At 54.8% G+C, this 19,398-nt stretch overlaps 5 protein-coding genes across 5 annotated transcripts; 2 read left to right on the plus strand and 3 right to left on the minus strand.

Annotated features, from left to right (window-relative positions):
- Nucleotides 1-1,820: 1,820 nt before the first annotated feature.
- On the minus strand, nt 1,821-4,223 carry INS49_001199 (uncharacterized protein; the record flags this gene model as incomplete). The annotated part of the gene is made up of 4 exons (XM_043162031.1): nt 1,821-2,229; nt 2,313-2,965; nt 3,019-3,402; nt 3,453-4,223. The coding sequence occupies 4 exons, from the start codon at nt 4,221-4,223 to the stop codon at nt 1,821-1,823; spliced, it is 2,217 nt and encodes a 738-aa protein (XP_043030537.1).
- Nucleotides 4,224-8,614: 4,391 nt separating this feature from the next.
- INS49_001200 (uncharacterized protein) lies at nt 8,615-9,352 on the plus strand (the record flags this gene model as incomplete). The annotated part of the gene is made up of 1 exon (XM_043162032.1): nt 8,615-9,352. The coding sequence occupies one exon, from the start codon at nt 8,615-8,617 to the stop codon at nt 9,350-9,352; it is 738 nt and encodes a 245-aa protein (XP_043030538.1).
- Nucleotides 9,353-11,299: 1,947 nt separating this feature from the next.
- Nucleotides 11,300-12,469, minus strand: INS49_001201 (uncharacterized protein; the record flags this gene model as incomplete). The annotated part of the gene is made up of 3 exons (XM_043162033.1): nt 11,300-11,409; nt 11,597-12,350; nt 12,413-12,469. 3 exons carry the CDS (start codon nt 12,467-12,469, stop codon nt 11,300-11,302), a joined length of 921 nt encoding a protein of 306 aa, XP_043030539.1.
- A 2,557-nt stretch (nt 12,470-15,026) lies between these two features.
- On the minus strand, nt 15,027-15,875 carry INS49_001202 (uncharacterized protein; the record flags this gene model as incomplete). Its single annotated transcript, XM_043162034.1, has 1 exon — nt 15,027-15,875. The coding sequence occupies one exon, from the start codon at nt 15,873-15,875 to the stop codon at nt 15,027-15,029; it is 849 nt and encodes a 282-aa protein (XP_043030540.1).
- A 1,752-nt stretch (nt 15,876-17,627) lies between these two features.
- INS49_001203 (uncharacterized protein) lies at nt 17,628-19,350 on the plus strand (the record flags this gene model as incomplete). Its single annotated transcript, XM_043162035.1, has 5 exons — nt 17,628-17,865; nt 18,014-18,187; nt 18,296-18,795; nt 18,879-18,959; nt 19,012-19,350. 5 exons carry the CDS (start codon nt 17,628-17,630, stop codon nt 19,348-19,350), a joined length of 1,332 nt encoding a protein of 443 aa, XP_043030541.1.
- Nucleotides 19,351-19,398: the final 48 nt, after the last annotated feature.

Here is a 19,398-nt window from a genome sequence, read left to right on the forward strand (position 1 = left end):
GTGACAGATAAGATGAGACGATTCACACATCTCAATAGCAAAAAGGAAGAGCATTGGAAGTTATTTTCTCTGAGACGGGCTAGCTCCTGGGACAACAGCCCGTAGTCATTCAAGACGTATTCCATGCCGACCATGTTCACTTGTCAAGGACAAAATGCTGGCAGAGACTTCAACCACACTAGTAAGGCAGAAATGTCTTTTCGACTAGTTGCGTATGTGCATACGGAGTCCCACAACTGTGACGGTACGGCTCTTATATACTGCTGGAATAGCCAATCTGGGCAGACTGGTTATTATGGTCTTTTGGCCGTCACACGTCACACTTGATTTGCAGCAGCAGTCAGGCTCTTGCCAACAATCAGTTTGTCAATTTTGTTTCCTCTGTCACCTGGCAGCTGCTAGGAGGCCTGGAGTGCCTGTCTTCTTCCATCTGGACGACAGACAAATAGTATCAGCAACGACCAATAGCGTGAGATGATGTATGTGCACTGGAAAAGTCACAGTGAAATCAAAATCGGTGGCTAGTCAATGCTCACGGCTCCAGCATTGGCGATGCGCACTGCTGTGGTTTGACATCAGTAATGCAAATGAGCTCTCATAAAATGTAAAGAGAATTCCCGGTTCCTCATTCTGGGCGTTCACTCTATCGAGGAGACTCACATGCCCACTTACGCATGTAAGCGATCATGACAATTTCGCAGACGACCAGTTTCGCAGGGCCGCAGTCGGTGAAAGCACACTACCGTGAATAACATACGGTCAAAGCTTATCTGACACTGGACTCCAAGTCCACTTTTGAAAAGGCCGCTAGCAGCTGAATCAGCACGTCTCGTCCGTTGTCTGTCGCTCACGACGTCGTGCACCCGGAAGCCTATTCGCTAGCACCTTGGTATAGTTCGTCCATTCGCTTGGCAGGGACGCGTGATGGTTGCGTGAGCCTGAAGCTTAGTTCAGCCTCATTACGCGCGACGTCAGTCGCAGCTTTGCTGCTGAAGATGATGGAAGTTTGCCAATTACGACTGCGTCCTGGTCTCGTATGGGTCATACACAGCCATGCGAAGGGTGGGGAGGGGACGCACTTGGGACATGACAAAGGAGAATGATCGCTGTAAAGTTAAGCAAGGTCCGTTTTTGAAGAAAGCGTAGCCTTCATGGAGTAATTTATGGTGTGAGCTTGTGCGAAGAGGACGCAAAGTCTTAATTATTGGCCACCTGCATATTCACGAGTCGGCTCTACACCTTGAAAAGCATGTTGCTGGTACCATCTATGCTCAGCGCTCAACGATCTGGTTTGAACACTTCATAAGACCTGAGAACGTTTGGTACAGGAACAGTCACTTGGCTCCTGATCGATACATCTATTCACTATTAAGTTGTATGTTGGCGACCGGTCGGCAGAGTCTTTGGAAGTGAGCATCTATGAACTCGAGGGTTAGAAGGCAAACCACGACCAGAGATGATGAATGACGGGAAATTTGAACGCAGCGTTTTGGTTCCGAGGCCCGAACGCCATCATAAAGAGGCGAGCAAAGGATTTTATGTGAGCACCGTCTCTACATAGCCTGACGTCTCTGTAGACCTCGGGAAATAAGTCGATCTTGTAGAACAGGAAAGTATCGGACCAAATGTGTGTCACGTTACAGATGTTTGGGATAGAGCTTGGAAAGGTGATTATATACTATTCAGTATTGTGTATTCAGAGATCGCTATCCTAGAACCCACAGAGACATATATGTAGTGCTTGGTATCATGAATTGCCAGTATGCCCACCAAATGTATAACTATAATAAACGAGCGAATGAAGTGAAAGAGAGATGGACTCAATCCTCCGTCTCGAAAAAGCTGCCCTGAAGGCTGGCCCGGCTGTTCAGAAAGGTCAGGTCAACCCTGCAGCCCATCGTCCTCCCGTCCAGCTTGCGGATGTTCTCCTCCCACATCCACCAGACGGCAGCCAGGCCGGCCGCCACCAGAACCTGCACCACGGAGACGCCGATACCAGTGCCCTTGAGCCCGGCGGAGGAGGCAGGACCCACGACGGCGGAGGGGATCGCCATCGCGAAGATTCCGGCGGACAGCGCCCGCCAGACGGCCAGGCCGACGTCCATGTCGGAGATGCTGCACAGCGAGATGGCCAGGTTCGGGGAGGTGAACTGGGCGGAACGCTTGAGGAGGGGCTTGGCCGGCGCGTCGAGGATATAGGCCCCGGCGGCGAGGAGGCCCAGGAGGAAGCTCACGGCCGAGAAGCGCAGGGAAGAAGCATTAGTATTAGAAACGTAAAGGCCGAAGCCCAGAACCCCGATGAAGGACAACACAGAGCCGCCGCCGAGAGATAGACGTGTGTCGAGCGGGTCTTGAAGGCCGTCATCGTCTGGGACCACGAGGGCCAGAGCGCGAAGACCGCGACGGCAGTAGTGGAGAGGACGAGGGGAAACGTGAGGAGGGGCCCGATGGTCGCTGGGGAGAGCGACGCGGGCGCGGGCGCAAATAGGCCCGAGAGGGAGGCGGAGAAGCCCCAGAGAAGGGAATAGGGCAGGAAAGAGGCCAGGAAGGCGAGGACGGTGGTGGGCGCGAGCATGGCCCGCGGAGCCTGGAGGAGAACGTCCTTGCTGATGACGCCCTCTGAGGGTCCGCGATAGGAGATTGGCCTGGCGACGGTCTTGATGTAGTTGATGGCGGTCGATTTGGTGAATCTCCTCCTCGCCCATGGAGGGAACTTGCTCGCTGCGCCGGTGGACCACCCCGTCGTAGGCGTCTTAAGCATAGAATTCGTGCGGTCAAACATGGTCTCGGGGGCGGCTAGGACGAGCAAGGGGATAGAGACGATCTGGAAGACTGCAAGAATCTCGAACTGCAGGCTGAAGCCAGCTTGGTTCTGGGAGGTGACTCCTCCAATCAGAGGTGGGCCCCAGAGCGTTGCAACAGAGACGATACGGTGAGTGGCTAGTTTAGTGGAGCGTTCGTGTTCCTGTGTCCGTTTTGTTAGAAGCGATGAGAAGCAAGGCTGTCGGGAGGTCTTACGAAGTAGGTGTCGATGATGGACCCAACCACCAAAGTATCGAAGGCACCCCATGCGAACCCCTGAAAAATCCTAGCCGCCATGAATTGTCCGTAACTTGTCGTCACCCTGGTGTTCCATACCAGCCCGATGAAAAGTAAAATCATTGAAGCCAGGAATACCGGTCTCCTGCCCCAAATCCTGGCGGCAGCGGAGCTCGCCAGTCCCGCGATGGCCGAGAGCATGAGCGGCACGCCTGTGAGGGCTGCCACAGCTGTGTAGGAGACTGAATACCGTCGGGCCAAATCCTCATTCACGCTAATCAATGCCGTTTTCATAGCATTGCAAATGGCGACAGTGGTCAGCAGAGCGTACAAGTTGAGCTCCTTCTTGAGACTTGACCAGCTCTGTACGGTGTTAGTCATGAGTATGATGTTGGGCAGATTGGGTGGCTTACCAGAGGGTCCTCAGGGTCGTCACTGGGCTGTGGGATCAACTCAGTAGTGGCATATTTGCCCCGTCCATACTTTATACGACCGCCCTTTCCTGTGGTCGAGGTACTGTACGTGGTGTATGAGGTCTTGAGTTGGGACCGCTGCGACCTCGAGGTAGGCGGCCTGCTTGAGTCGACAATAACCACCCTGTCGGTCGTAAGCGGCCCATCTCTCGTTAACGAGGACAGACGTGATGAGGACGGCCTTGCCGGTCTCGTTGGCACTGGTATTGAAACTTGTTCTGGAATCGGTGTGGTCAAGTCCGGCGGCGACATGCCCAGAGGGTGGGGTGTTGACATTGTGTCCTTTATTGTCTCTTTCGGTTTCGTTGTTGGGAATATATTCAGTGTTGAAGCAGTAATCCCTATTGTTATGGCCGCGGACGTTGCTGAAGTCCATCTCGCCAGCTCACTGCTGTCCCCGTTCTCTTGTTGGTTGTCGTCTTTCGTCTTCACGTCCAGCTTCCCTCGACTCGCTCCGGGGCTGGCTCTCTCCCCCTCGGTGTTCTCGACTTTTCGCTTGACATAAATACTGTCCTTTGCCGGCACCGGCGGTGGAGGTCCATAGGCTGATTCCCGGGGTAATACTGCGGACTCGGCGAAAGATTCTGCTGATGACCCTCTCGCGTCTGGTTTCTGCTTCGGTGCTATGCTGTCCCGCTCGGCCAGGCCCAGCTTCACGTCGGCGTTGGCCAGGTACGACAGGTCCCGCAGGTCGTCCCCATCATGAGCCATGGTGGTTGATGGCGAGAACGGCAACGCTCTGTGGGTATCTCGAGATTACAAAATTAAATAAGAGAAAGTGCCGCCAGCAGCAATCACGTCGACGGCCCGGTCAACGGATCAGGGTGAAGGAGTGGGACCCAAGGAAGTAGGCATGGGGTGCAAGAAAGTAAAGGGTAGCAACGAAGCAACAGTGGCTTCGGCTGGGTGACACCGGAAGGCAGCAGAGTAAGTATTTCGTGTTGGAACACGGCCGACCTCTCAGGCAGAATGGCCTAGAGTGAAACGGGCATTGACGCAACGGGCGCGGATGGGAGCTCGGATGGTCATGGTGGTCAAGGCGCTGGTGTTATAGAATTATTGCGGGTCTGGCGGAAGAGGCATGCAGGAACGGCGTCGTCCGACCTCACCCTGGTCGGTTTTCCTCTTTCTCCAACAATGTGCATTGCATTGGTTTGGTTTGAATAGTTCATGTAGGCTTAAGGCCGTGCCCTCGAGGCAGCGGGACAGATAGGCTGAAGGAGATGGGACGAGATGAGATGAGACTTGCGGCCAGATGCCCACCAGGGCAGCAGACAGACACATGGGAGGAGGGGCCATGTGTGGGCCTGGGGAAGCTGGACCTCACCGTAAGCGAGCGAAGCGAGGGACGAAGCGATGCTGAATCGCGACCTTGTCGCACACGGAACGTGGCAGTCGAGCTGGTGGAGGCGGTCCCTCTGCGCCGGGAGGGTAGCGGAGCTCGGGGCAGGATGGATGGTTGTGTGGCCGCGGAACGGGCGGAGTGACGTCTTCAGAAACACGAGTGGAGCAGTTCTTGTCATTCTGTCAGTCTGTCAGTCCGGTGAGACATTCTGCCTGTCACTCGCTGCCTCGAGAACTGCATGTGTGTGTGTGTGTGTGTGTGGACACGAGGGGTGGGCGAGGGTGGGCGAGGGTAGGAGTGGAAGGGTTGACGTCGGATCGCTGGTGGACACTGGTGTGTGCCTCACCCTGGTTGTCCCCTGCCTCCTGAACCCCTTGTTCCCCGACTCATGGGCAGGCACACCGGCGCACTAGCAGCACATCACGAAGTCGAGCCCTGCCTGTCAGACAGACCGACAGCCTGCGCCAGCCCAGTTCTCGGTCGAGATGACCCCATCTAGCCATCTAGCCCTGCTCTTGGCGTTAGTGCCACGGGCGTGTCTTGCAGGTGACAGAGCTCGGGCCTCGCATGCGGCTGAAACAAGCTTGACGTGGGACCGTCGTCGCGGTGAGGGGCGATCAACGGCCGGCCGGGCGACCAGTGAGTGACTGTGGCTTGCTGCTGCTGCTGGGTGCACTGCAGTGTAGTCCATCAATTGATGTGCAAATCAATTGAGGGTAAAAGGGGACATGGGATGGACATCGACCCTCACCGTGGCCAGCAGCCAAGGCGTGCAGACGATGCCGAGTGTCCCATGTCGTCGACGATCGGTCATTGATGGTCACGTTGGGAGGGCAAAAGGGCAGATCGGCAAGATCAAGACGAAGACGGGCAGGGTTTCTGTGACAGCGTCCGCTGCCTCTGACACAGGGCCCAGAGCTTCATGTGGGGCTGACATGCCGAGCGTGCCAGGGATCAAAGCTCCTCGGTAAGGCGCCCGAGGTGGCAGGAATCCTCCGAGTGGGCAGTTTGGGAGGGGGGGGGTCACCCTCCGCAGTGGAGTATCTCTCGTCTTGACTCTTGCTCTGTTCTTGACTCTGTGCCAAGACCTGCCACCGACAGACAGAGACTGGTGCAAACAACCGCGCAAAGCTTATTAAAATGAGAAAAGAGGAAGGAAAGAAAAAAAAAAAAGACATCATGAGCCAATCTCGCGACTGCCGTCATCTGTGTGTCTTTCTTTGCCTCCCCCTCTCTTGATTTACTCTTATTTTTCCCCTCGGCTTCTCCAGCTCACCACATGCACGCTGTGAAGCCGTACGCCGGTAAGAATGAAGCAAACCACATGTGGTGACGATGCTCGCTGCTCTCGCTCTTACCCTCACCGAGGAACAATGGCATTACCTGACCTGCCTAGGTACAGCACGGCTTGGTAAGGCCGAAACTCCCGTGCTCATGGGCCAGGCCCTCCCAGTAGAGCCAGGTCCGGTCTCGCTCCCTGCACATGGCCATCACTTGGCAGCCAGATGCTGGTCGCAGATCTCCAGGCACGCTTCTTCGGCCCAGTCTTGCCGGTCTCTCTTTTACATTCCGCCCGGAATCTCCATCACCCAGGGCCTGCAGGAGCAGACCCGTGATCAGGCTGAATTGCCTCGTCCCCCCTCGCGAGATGAGTGGCTGTGGCCAGGGGTGTGGAGGTGCGGGACCAAGCTCTGTTGGCGTCCGGGCCAAGCACGTCAGCCGTTCTCGTCGTCCGAACACCTCGACCGCTCACGACACCGGACCTGTGACACTCGGACCGTTAGCACCGCACCATCCGAACAATTTGCATACCCTCAGACTCTGCAACGGAACGCCGCTATCATGCAATGCACAACGGCTCCATCGTGCAATTTCGGCCAACGCCACTGGCAAACAAGCTTGTTTCCGTCTCGTTGCTGCGCCCGTGGTCGCGATTGGCCCATCAGCCTTTTCCGTCTGCATCTACATCTGTATCTGCACCTGCACCTGCATCTGGATCACAGCCATTCCGGCTCGGACGCCGAGCGACGGTCCAGTCTAGCCAGACAGTCATTATTTGATAAACTATCAATCAGCACGTAGTGATCAATGGACGGACTTCGGGCCAAGACTAGCAGGTATGGGATGGATTTGTAGAAGTTAGTTCCTACTCCTCTTTCCTTGGCGGGCTCTTGTGGTCCACTTGAAGTCCTGTCGAGGGAGGGAATTTGCCTATGAAGCGTCGCCCTTTTCGACTCCCTCGCCAACCCGAGGAGTACTGGTCTTGTCCGCAAATAGTTGCCCATTGCCTAGGTGGCTCCAGTCATCACTACGGTAGTCTAGCTAGTTGTCAACCAGAACACCTATTGTGATCGACACACGTATTCATCTGGCGCCTCTTCAACGCCTATATCTGGGCATCATAATGCCAAGTTGGAACACACAAGACAAATGAATGCGACTTGTGCGTTGAAGAAACACTAGGAACCCCTCATGGCTCCCCCCTTTTTCTCCTTATAAACAAAATCGGACAAGTGTTTGTGCGGCAGGACCCGTCACACGCACAGAGGTTACTCTGCATGCGTACCGCACAGAAAGGGCTCTAGCTTTGGCCTTTGTAACGGCGATCATACTATCACACACCATTAGACATAAACCACACTAAAATGCGTACACAAAACGCCCAGATCTCTTGCGACCAATAGTTCGGTGTGAGGCCCGCCACTAGTAGCAAAGATCGTCGCCCCTAATGCAGCAAGAAAACGTCAAAACGGCTTGACGGCTGGATAATGTGTCCTAAACCGACATATATACCGTCCACATATTAACCAAACAAGTGTTTTCCCCGGAAGCACGCATCGGTCAACCAAGGGCGTTGGCACTTTTTACTAGGGGCGGTGTGATGGCGACCGACTATTTGGAAGATATATAGCATTGGGGTAATAATGCATACGTGGGGGGAACGACACCAATGCCCCCCCTTCGTGCACCTGCAAGGCCCATCAAAACCCGTAACCAGGTTCGTCGACAGCTGACCGAAGCAGCCAAGCATCAATGCAAGACGATCCGGAAGCTCGTCGCAGGAGAAAACCCAAAGGCTCACGTTGGACAAATCCTGTGCTGCCCTCAACAATACCTCCGGCCATGGGTTCAGCCTATCGCTTGTCAGGTGCGCCCCAGTATTCCAGGAACGTGCGCGTCCCGAGCCAGACGAACTGGCGAGCTGTCAGATGCAATTCGTTTTCGGCCCAGTGGGAAACATCGAGACATGTTGCGTGGCGATCGTCGTCGCTCGGACGCACTGCAGTTCGACTTGAGTTCGTGATCTCAATTCATGCTGGGCGCTAGGCGCCTCATTTAGACCGACACTTTGTATTCGAGAAAGCACCAGAGCTTTTCCATCCCAAGATTGGATGCTGCGCGTTTGTAGAAACGCATGTGCAAACACGCGGAGCCGTGCGTAGGAAACAGGTTGAACTGAGCTGTAATGTCGCGGCTTCACATTGTCACTTGCACCAAGACGAATCAAGACTGAATGCATTTTGCCAAGGCGGTACTGAGCCGTACTGGACAAACCATGTCGTTATGGTGAGGCTAGACAACCCCGAAGGATGCTGCTGCCTAACCAGGCAGTATGTGATTCCTCCGCGTAAATTGCGCGCGCTGGGTAAAACTATCGGTGCGACGTGTCCAACTCTGCTCCCCTCCGCCCACGAAGCTGAACAATTGTCTCTCGCCGGGCTTCATTATGGAGGGTGCCGAGCGTCAGCACGGAAACATGCTAGCCTCGCCCAGCTCCCCCCAGCCCCTTCCCTCCTTCGAGACACTCCTCCACGCTGCTAGGACCGGGACCGGGCCCTTGCCCAGGATCACCCGCAATGCCCGCCGTCTCTTCTGGACTCTTCAAAGTCCCGTGGCCGCATCCGTCTTCGTGTTGGACGCCGACCGAAATCCAGACGCGACCCGTGAGCCATATTTCCAGCGGGTAGATCCTGATGAGACCGTATGGCATCCCATCTCGCGGGAGCCCCTCACCGAGCCCAAGGTTTCCTCCGTCCTCGTCTCCGTCGACGACCTGGAAGAATTCCCGAGCGTCTGGCTGGACGGCCATGAGCCGCACGCAGATCCGGACAGCGACGACTGTGTGTTTGGAAGGCTGGGTGCAGACGAACCGGGGGGTGCCGAGGACGGCGACGGCGACGGCGAGGTCGAGCTGCTCAGGTGCTGCGGGACGGACCTGCCCAGGGAGGTCCCCCCGCTCCTGGTCGAGGCCGCACAGGGTCCGTATGTCACGGTCCATGACTACGTGACCGCGGTGCATCCCTGGCTGTTAGGCTTGCGGGGGAACATCCTGTGGGCCCTGAACGACATCGCTGAGGACAAGCCGCTCCCGGCCGAGACAGATTTGGCCGTGACAATGTATGGCCCTGATAGTTTGAAGATTATGAAAGAGGATGAATGGTTCTCGGACGCGAGGAGCGATTACAAGACTCGCGGACTCTTTGGCACTGGCTAAGCGAACTCGTCTTGTAAACGCCACCTCGATGTATTTACCTGCTCAGGGAGGACAGCTGCGACGCGGAAAAGAGGCGTGAACTGTTTTCTCAGTGATCAAAAGACTCGAAACAAATGAGGCCCTTCTGACTTCTTCTCTCTGGGCAAACTGGTATGTTGAAAATCTATCTTTTGGCTTTTCAAGAAGAGTATTGGAGATGGTTTTATTCTTGAAGTATTCTATAAAACACACCAGAGTGTGTCATTAGAATGAGACAAAGAAGATAGGAGGGCATCAGGGACAGCTTCGTCCCTTCAGCATTTTTTACACGCACCAGAAGGTGTCATTTCATGAGAGCAAGGAGGATGGAAGGGCATCGGGTCTCAGACCCAACACTCCCACAGGTTCGTGACCACAATATCCGTATCTTTAGTTCCCAACGGCCTTTTGCTTTTTCAAAATGTTCTCAGGCGCTTCTTTTTCTGTTTCGAATATCAGAAAGTCGTACAAAGTTCTTAGACGAGGACTTTGGAAAAGACTCCTGAATGTTCACAGCTTCATACTAGTGAAGACATTCTCTGGTCCCTACATCCATCTGCCATGCCACCAGTAATGCTTGAGCTAGATCTTATGGGCAAGTTTAGGCAGAGCGTACGTATCTCCGTGCGTAATTTGCATCAGCACACTCAAGCCCTCGAGCTAATCGATGCGAAAGGCTCAGGCCTGCCTGTGACTATGTGAGATACCGAATAATTTCCCTTTTTGGTTGAGCCGCCTATCTCTGCCGTGCACAAAATGTTCCGTGGGTGGACCATGTTACTTTAACTTTGAAAATTTAACTTTGAAATCGACTAGACACACGGACACAGTTGTGTTCTGCGGTGAGAAGGCGAGCCATCCATGACTGGTCCCATGTGGTTGGGCCCGGTCAGGTAGTCTGGGGAAAGCTCCAGGACATTGAGGTTCTGTTTGAATAGTGGTTTTGAATCGATAATTTCCAGAAGTCTATTATGTGCCAAAAAGGTATGTCCAGAACTGGCCAACCGGCACTCTAGTTGTATCTAGCACTGCCCCAGTTCTATCTGGCATATGTCAGGTAGCATGTGCGACCAGATCTATCAGAATTTGCCTCCACCTAAATCCAAAAGTGCCCTAGAAAAGAAAAGTGCGAATTGTTCTCTTGAAATCCTGCAGCGTTTCAAACCTAACACGTGTGGTGACAGCTTCTCTGCAAGGACGACAACGTGCCTCCGCGGTTGAGCAGGTAGCGTGAAGGCACGGCACGCGTATGACACCTGGAACCTTTGACAAATGAGCCCGCACTCAATGCTCACGAACACTAACCCCACCTCGGCTGGTGTTTCGTGACCCAGCGCATGAAAGTTTGGGTTGGTGTGAGAGCAGCCGCGACATTGCAGCAGATTCAGTCCCGAAGTAAAGTTTGCTTTCGGCGTCCTGCTGCAAGGGGCGGGATGGCGCCCGCAGATTCCGTGAGGGACCCCGGTAAACTCCATCTAATCTTGGCCCCACCTCCTCAGTATCAAAACTCTCGGCTTTCGCCTGAGAATATTGGCCTGTCTTCGTTTCGCCTTTTCGGACGAAAATGAGCATGTCCGGTTTTCGTCTCCTTGGCGCGGCAAGGCCTTCGGACGGCTGAGGGTGGTCCGTCGTGGTTCTCGGCTGGCGTCCTAGATCGAAGAGTTTGCTCGAGGATGGGAGCGGACGTTGGGGGGGGGGGGGGTTCCGTTACGATTCGCTCGTGGGATGGTGTCGTTTTGATGAAAACATTTCGGGCATGTTGTTCAAGCACCACCGACCCAGATAGAGGGTGCCGAGCCGCCCCAAAGCTGTCGGTCGTACGTGTTCGTGGGTGGCATCCAGAAGTACATCTGTTGACCCTTGCAGGGAACTTTGCTGCCGGTTTCGCGGACAAAACCGAGATCTGGAAGAGAGTGTGAGCAATCGTGTTCAGATAAGATTCAATGTTGTGTCCACTTCGTTCTTGTGGCTCTGGACCAGGTCCATAGGCCCGAAGGCGGCATCATCCTTGTGGTGTCGTCGACGTCGGTCTCCTTGAGCTGGACTGCAGCACAGGTCTGTGCGTATCGGCGGAGGTGAAGTGCCGTGAACATCGCGCAAAGAGACTTGCCCCGAACTCAATGCGTTTCTGTTCTCGGCCTTGACCGTCCTGCCAAAACGACGCAGCCATGGACCTCTTCCTCGAGGTCTGATTCCCCTAGATGGATGCAATGACGATTGCTTTACCTGTATTGTGGACTTCCTGGTCCTCTGCCTTCTCAACCTTGAGAAGCAGCTGGCCCGTGCGGACCAAAATCTCCTGGTATTCCAATTCGTATGACACAGGGAGATCCTCGTCCTCGTCTGCCGGGCCGGCTCTCGCGCCAACGTTCTCGCGAACCTTGAAGCGCAGCCCGACGTTCTTTTTGCGGTCGGTCCACAGGATCTGGTCCTGCTCCTTCAGCTCGCCCTTGTGGCACTGCCGCAACCACCGCCTGAAAACGCGCACCACGCCCTCGTTGATGTTGACGTGAGAAAGGAACAAGCCTTTCCTGGACGACGTCTTGACCATATTTGTGACTGTGCACAGCTGGCTGAACATCTCGCAATCGTCCAGGTCCACCCTCACCGTTGCAGTGTCATCACCCTCGACGCCACCACCACTCACGCTCGGATGTCTCGACCTTGACCTGCGGTTCTCCTCTTGCAAGACGGGCCTGAAGCGCGAGTAAAGTTGACCAAACTGGCCGAAGCTCATCTGGTGTTCCTCCTCGTAGCCGCTGAGGCCGTCTGTGCCGAGGTAATTACATTGCAGGTAGGGTGTGGAGATCTTTGCGGAGGGGTGGGAGCACTCGAGGATCAGCTCATGCTCAGGCAGGAAGGCTGCGTTCGTCAGGCGGGTGTGGATCAGGCGGATTGCCAGGTCATGGAAGCGGCGGTTCACACGGGCAAGCGGAAGGAGCTGGATGGTTGTCATGGGACTGAGGATTTGCATGAGGATCTGGGGTTGGCCTGTTAGCTGTGCTGCAGCAGGACTAGGGGAAGGGGCAGAGGCAAGCTCACCTCGCTGGGGAGGTCATCGATGTTCATGGGTATGGAAGCCATATTGGGCAAGTCCATTGTGATGGTGTTGTGGTGTTGTGTTGTAAAGAGGCGATAAGGCCGGCTTGGCGACAGAGCTTGGTGGTATGGTTGACGAAGAGTCTGAGTATGGTATAGCAGACTCTCCGGGGGCAAGATTTGAGGCTGGGGCTCTGTTGATATTTGAATAGACAGGTGAGGCGCAAGCAGGGACGGCTCGCCTGCTCGATGGCTCGATGGCTCGACGGGGCCCTTCCGAGCCCAAGGTCACCCTGGGCGGCCCCGATCAGGCTGGAAAGGGCAGGGTGGCCCAAGCTCGGGCTTCGGTGACCTGGGCGTTGAAAGGCGCTGGATGAAGGTATCGAGAGGGCTGGCTAGGGGGTGGTTGTACAAAAATGGATACGGATGTGGTGGTGCGATTGGGATGGTGGGCAGACAATGTCGTATGGTATGGGACGGTCAGGCTGTGCTGATAACCGTCATACGCGGGTAGCCTGTTAACGCGGGAAGTGGCCAGACGCGGGGGCAAGCTGATAGGGCGAAACCTTACGAGCAGGTGGGCGGCGGGAAACGTGCATGGGCAATCAGGGTCGAGACTCACAAACGGACGAGGTATTGTGGATCTCGCGGCGCGAGGTCGCGCTCCAGGCCCGCAGGCGGGGGCTCCCCTGGGCCCCTTCCCGCACGCTCCCGACATTGAAACGGGTCGCCTTCAGCCCTACGAGTGGGCCTTGTTCGGGTATTCTCGACAAGAGGTTCGGGCAGAAGGCTGACATGGCACCACCAAATCTGCTTTTCATTGTTGAGCCTGCAACCGTCGGCTTGGAAATGCTGGAATCGTGTCTGAGACTGACAACGGCCTCCTTTTCTTATCTTTCTTCCCTCTCCCTCACCTCCCACGAACCCGACACTGCCCACCGCGGACCAGCGATTTTGCTCGGTACTGGGACCATTGAACGGGTAGCATGCGGCGTGCACCATGCAGCATCTCATGCCGAGGGCCAGTCTCGCGCACAACTTCCCAGATCGTGGGCGCGAGGCGTGCTGAAAAGCTGCGCGGATGATGCGTCCGTTAATTTTCTATCCATTTGGGTAGTATCTGCGCAGGTCTATCTCTTTGACTCCCGACTCAGCTCTGCCACCACGCTCCACCGCGCTCCACCAACCAAGCTTCGCTGTCAGGCTGGGTGGATGACGGACTGCTGCACGTCGAGTAGATGATAGCCACCAGCCGTCAAAGCGTTTCATCATGCATTGATCGCTGCAGTGCAGAGCTTTTTTTTCACATGTGCAAAACGCGAAGGGCCACGACTCGCTCCGTATCGCGTCTCGTCGTCTCGCTGCTATCTTGATGTCGACAGATGCCGAGTCAGCCCACATTCGGGAAAGACCGGACCCGAGACGCAGTGGCCGTAATGACTGGACCGCAACCGTAGATGACGACGTCAAGTCATGACCGCTCATCACAGACCTCTGCAAATTGTCGAAATTACCTGCTTTTGTATCCCTAAGACAATGAGAGTCAATGAGTTTGCCTGCCACGACGTCTTCAGCCAGAATGCAACACACGCCCTTGTTGACGATTACTCCTTGATTAAGCGACGTGCATCCTGCACGGTTATCTCCGAGTAGCTGGGCACTCACTCAGCTGTGGCTGCAATGCCACTTTCGTCCAACAGGGAACCAACAGCGACACACCACACACCTTCGCACTCTCACACGGCAGCATCTTGCATCATGACTACCTACTGCAGTACCATACCTACGTTCAGCAACACCTCTGCACTCAGCACTGCTAACAGCACACCTCCGTTACACCAGTCATCACAACAGTACACGTACCACGGGCCTGAGTCAGCAATGCTCGTGGTCGTCATCCCAAGTCAAAACCTCCTCTACGCATCCTACATGGCCCCACGCACGCAACATCTTCTGTATGGACCCTACTCATCACAAACCGATTTGGTGCGCGAGATGCAGTCGTGTTTCCGACTTTGGACGGGTCAGGCCTCAAGACCCTCATCACAAGTGTCTTGTTCTTCCCTGGCCTGAGCATCATCATTTGCTTCACATGCTGCAAACGCGTATCATAACTGGCGATGTGTCCTAGGGCTACCATGTTCACATCTGTAGGTACACGTCGTATCCACAGCTAATTTGGAGCTCAAGGGACCCGTCACGCCTCGTCTTTCTCTTCCGGTTCCGTCCACCCAGGGAAGCCTGGACATCTGGCAACCCCTTACTACCTTTCAATACAACGTAGTCAACAAGAAGTCGCTCCTATGGCCTGATATTGGGTCTCAAGTCTGTTCCTGCGAATATGACCGTCTGGAGTTCCATCCGGAGCTGTGGTATCTCGAACAGGCAACCGACTGAGGATTGCGAATTGCCTCATTATTTGCTCTTCATTTGCTGACCAGATCTACATCACATCTATGAAGAACGTCTGCTTCCCATAACCCACCTACTGTGGTGCAGCAAAACTCGGGTTCCAGTGCACGAGACACCAGTCAAACATTGGATACACTTGCGTTTACGGTCTTCTCACACAACAACGCGCTCTTCAGTATGGCAGGGCCACATGCCACCCGCCACCTCAAGACCGCCTCAAGAAGTCTTCGACAGCGCTGTTGAACTTATCCGGGTTCTCATAGAACATAAAATGACTGCCACCTTCCTCCTTCCCAAAGGTGACCAACCTTGCGCCAGGGATCTGCTCGCTAATCCACCTCACCCCTTCGGCGGGGAACACGCTCCCCTCAGCCGCGATCACCAGAGCGGGGATTCCAAGTCGCGGCAGCACGTCCCGCCAGTCCTTGGACGCGTGGTCCCGCAGAAGCGCAGATGCCGCCTCGTCGCTCATTAGGCTGCTCCTCTCCAGCGCGAACTCGACATCCTTGGCGTCCGCGCCTGCCGTGAACATGCCCTTGACCAGGCCCGCCGTGGCCGGCGCGATGTTCTTCCCCAGCTCGAAGGCCGTGCTGGGCGAGAAGATGGCCGCAAGCTGCTTGGCTTGCTCTTGAGTCCAGGCTGGGTCGGCTATCATGCAGGGTGACTGGTCGATGAGCACGATGCCGGCGAGCAAGTCCTGGGCCTGAGTTGGATAGATATCAAAGAAGGCCCAAATTATGGAGCAGCCCATCGAGTGTCCTACTATGTGCACCTGGCGCAGCTTGAGTTGCGTCAGGAAATCTAGCAGGTCTGCCGCATAGCGGTAGATGCGATGGCCTGATGCAGGCTTATCTGAGTCGCCATGTCCACGGTAGTCAAATGTCGTAACCCGGTATGAGGTCTGGAAGTGGGACACTTGCTTGTGCCACTGAGCCGCAGTCTGCCTCCAGCCAGGAATGAATAATAGGTTGTCACCTGACGCTGGACCAGTCTGCGTGTAGGCGAGACGAACACCGTCGTTGGTGCTGATATGTCCGGTGGTGGGTGAGCTCATGGTTGGTTTGGCAGTCGTGGCGCCAAGGTCCTTAACGCAGGTCGAGTGATTGGGGAGATTAGACGCACGTGGATCTCCAGTCAAACGAACATATCACGGAAGGATGCGGCTTATATACGGCCTGGGGTAGCACCGCTGTGCCTCCTTACTCAGCACCAACGTGGTTCAAGCTGGCTACGAGGGAGGCTTGGCAACTGCAACCCATCGTTCCGGGTATATCTGAGCAGGCCACCGGTCTGGATGATCGTGGAAGTTTCCGCGACCTCTTTGTCTTCCGGTTGAGGGGAATGGCGATGGGGACAAGAGATGGCGGCCCAGCTTAGGAGCGATTCATTAGCACAAGTGGGTATGGCCAGGCCAGACTGCCAGCTCATCCATAGATCTAGATCCGTTTTAGGCTGCATGCGGATCCACTGTCAGGATCGCAGGGAGGATATCACTCCACGGCCTCCCTGGAAGCGGGCAATGTTACTGGCCAGTCAATGGTTAGCCACGGGGCGTTGCCAACGAGGAAGACGACTAGAAGATATCATATCGTAAGTAATTGAATGCTATTGCCCTAGATACACCGGATGCGGAGCCAGCTTGTTACATATTTCGAGGTTGTCGGGTAGCGAGGGTTTGGCCCACAGATTGGTCACGATGCAAACCAGTGGTAGAAAGTGCGGCATTTCGGAGTCTGACGTGAATCTGTGACCTACTCCTGCCAGCTGGCTCAAAACGAAAATGTCACTATGGGCCAATGGAGGCCTGGGGAGGCTGCCCCAGCGGTAGATATCCTGTATCCTCGGTACCTAGGTAGGAGGGACATTGACACAACACATCTGAGTTTATGAGGGTTCTCTGCATCTCATGCCACACTTGATGGCTATGGTTGAGGAAGATCTTAGTTCGTTATCTACAAGGCAGAAGCAACCTATGTGCCGTGCGTATGTGCATGCGGTCTCCCCTTAGTTGAGCTGAGACGCAAATACTTTCGACCTTGAAGGCATTTCTAACTATGGGCTGGCAGACTGCTTCGCTTTATTGGTTTCCAAGGGAAGACATCTGGAGACGGCAGCTACAAGCTGTCAAGTTGAGTCTTTGGAACTGCTTTGCTCACTTGATCGATACCATCACGCCCACTTGCCAGGTGATGAGTCAACAAGCATTGGATATTCATAAATGACCTGAATAAAGACACGAAGTAAAATCAAGGGTAATTTAGAATGAAAAGGCAAGTGTGGCAGATCAGTGCAGATACATCAACGGATTGCTCGTCGCCACCAAAGATCAGAGGGGGGAGGCGAGGGAATTCGAGCCCCGTCTTGAAGTTACAAGCTTGAAAATTGGACATTCGCCTTCTCGATCATCCTGATCTGAGAGATAGCTTTAAAAACAAACGGCGGCCACAATCTCTTGCGAAAATGTCAAGTTTATTCAAACTGACACTCTTTCTGATTCAGCAAACCCCTTCGATTCTTACCTCCATCACTCCAATTGCCATCTCAAAGTCACAAGGCTGCCCCGTCTTTATTTTTGACCCATGGGAAGAAAGCACCTGAGAAAATCTTGTTTGTGCGCCAGCCCCAGTCGCATCCAAACCCGGACTTGGGTCTGTACACCAAAGTGCAAAGAAAGTCTGCTGCTCACTCTCACAGACAACATCCAACCCAGCCCAACGACAGACGCGTTGGCATCCTCAACAGTCGTTGAATTGGAAACCAACAGGCCAAGATCGAAAACTCGTAGGAGCAGTTCTCCAAAGCCGAGATGTTTGGTCTTCACGTTCTTCTAGGCCTCTGTGTCTACTTTCTTCTCATCAGCGCCTTCCCCCTTGACGACTACCCTCGCGACCTGAATGCTTCATTTCTCGCAAGTAACATCTCCAATTCCCGCGTCGTGATCACTGACACCTCCGCGGACGACTACCTGACCCTGCTCAGTGCGCCCTTCGATGTCGCCAATCCCAATCCTGTCGACAAAGGCTTTGCCCACGACGATTCCGACGGTCAGTACCCATGAGAAAGCGAGCTCTCTTGATGGCCTTGGACATGCTTCTCTCAGACATATTTTCCAATCAGAACACCCTACAGCTGCATTTACTGCCCATAAAGTGGTTTGACGGGGATGGCAATGGCTTTCTGACAATGTACCAGGTACGGGAACGACGATCTTCGCCATCGACACTGGGTTCAACCTGGAGAAGTATCCAGATGAGCAGTGCCTAGATCAGCGAAAAATTGAAACGTATCTGGTCCCATGGTCCTATCGCGGCGTACCTCTGAGCGATGCCGAAAAGAAGGACGGCTATTACTATCCACCAGACAACAGTCAGTGCTTACCCGCCGCCCTTTGTGGTGCTTCAATTTGTTAATTCCGCATCGGGGCTCCTCATACGGATCTCAAGCGTCAGAACCGACTGACACTCGAGACCGCAGTGGACGACGTTGGCGTGCCAAGTGATAGCCACGAGATCCACGGCCACGGAACCCAAGTGGCGATCCTTGCCGCCGGCTGCAAGACCGGTGTCGCGCGTAAAGCCAACTTGTACCTCATTAAGATGATGGAAGTAATGATGAAGTCAGGACGCGTCGAGGAGATTCTCACCGGCCCAGACGCACAGCTTCAAGGGCTGCGGAAAGTCATTTCCGTAGTCGGACGCTCCGAGGCCCCCCGAGGCAAAGCCGTACTTGTGATGTGCGCCGGGAACTGGAGAGAGGAGGATATGAGGAGTCAATATGGCGCGAGGTGGGAGACTACCAAGGCACAAATGAAGACCGCACTGTTACAGTTGGACCATCTCGGCGTCACTATCGTTATGCCGGCGGGTAACGATGGCGTATCCGCAAATCCACAGCAAGACCCCGGCTTCGTTCCTCGTTATATCGACCAGCAATTTCCACAAAATTTGGCGACGGCGGATAGTCCAATGTTGCTGGTTGGTTCCACGAACAGCCAAGGGCAATTGTCAGTTCTCCACACCGGGGCCGAGGAAACACCCCCGTCTCTCTCTACGCCCAGGGCGAGGGCGTCAACACCTACGATCTTCAGCTGTCCAATCGCAAGTTGAAATCAGGTACCAGCTTCTCGGCGCCGATTGTGGTGCGTGCTCCCAATGTCTAGTCTCCCGAGTTCCTGATGCTAACATGTTCAGGCTGGCCTGGCTGCCTACATACTCGGCCAGGCGTCAAACCCATGTCCTTACAACCCCACGTCAGCGGTTGAAGAAGATTCGGTAGGAATGTGCATGAAGAAATACTTGACCAGGACCGCATTCCAGCGGGTTGATGCCAACAACCTGCTTTCAAAGGATCCATCACAGTACAAATACGACATTCCGCCGAGCATTCTCGTGGTGTCCAACGGTGCCAGCGTGGACACAGAAGAGGAAGAGGGTGAGAATCCGGATGCGGATCCTACTGCTTGTTGGTCGGATGATACCCGGGGGCAGTGTAAGATGGCGAACATCACTGGCACCTGGTTCGAGAAGTAGAGCAGGACAATCACTCTGGCAGGTGATAGCGCAGGGGACGGTCAGGTA

Source organism: Diaporthe citri (assembly GCF_014595645.1).
Source record: "Diaporthe citri strain NFHF-8-4 chromosome Unknown scaffold_1, whole genome shotgun sequence".
Taxonomy (NCBI): Eukaryota; Fungi; Ascomycota; class Sordariomycetes; order Diaporthales; family Diaporthaceae; genus Diaporthe; species Diaporthe citri.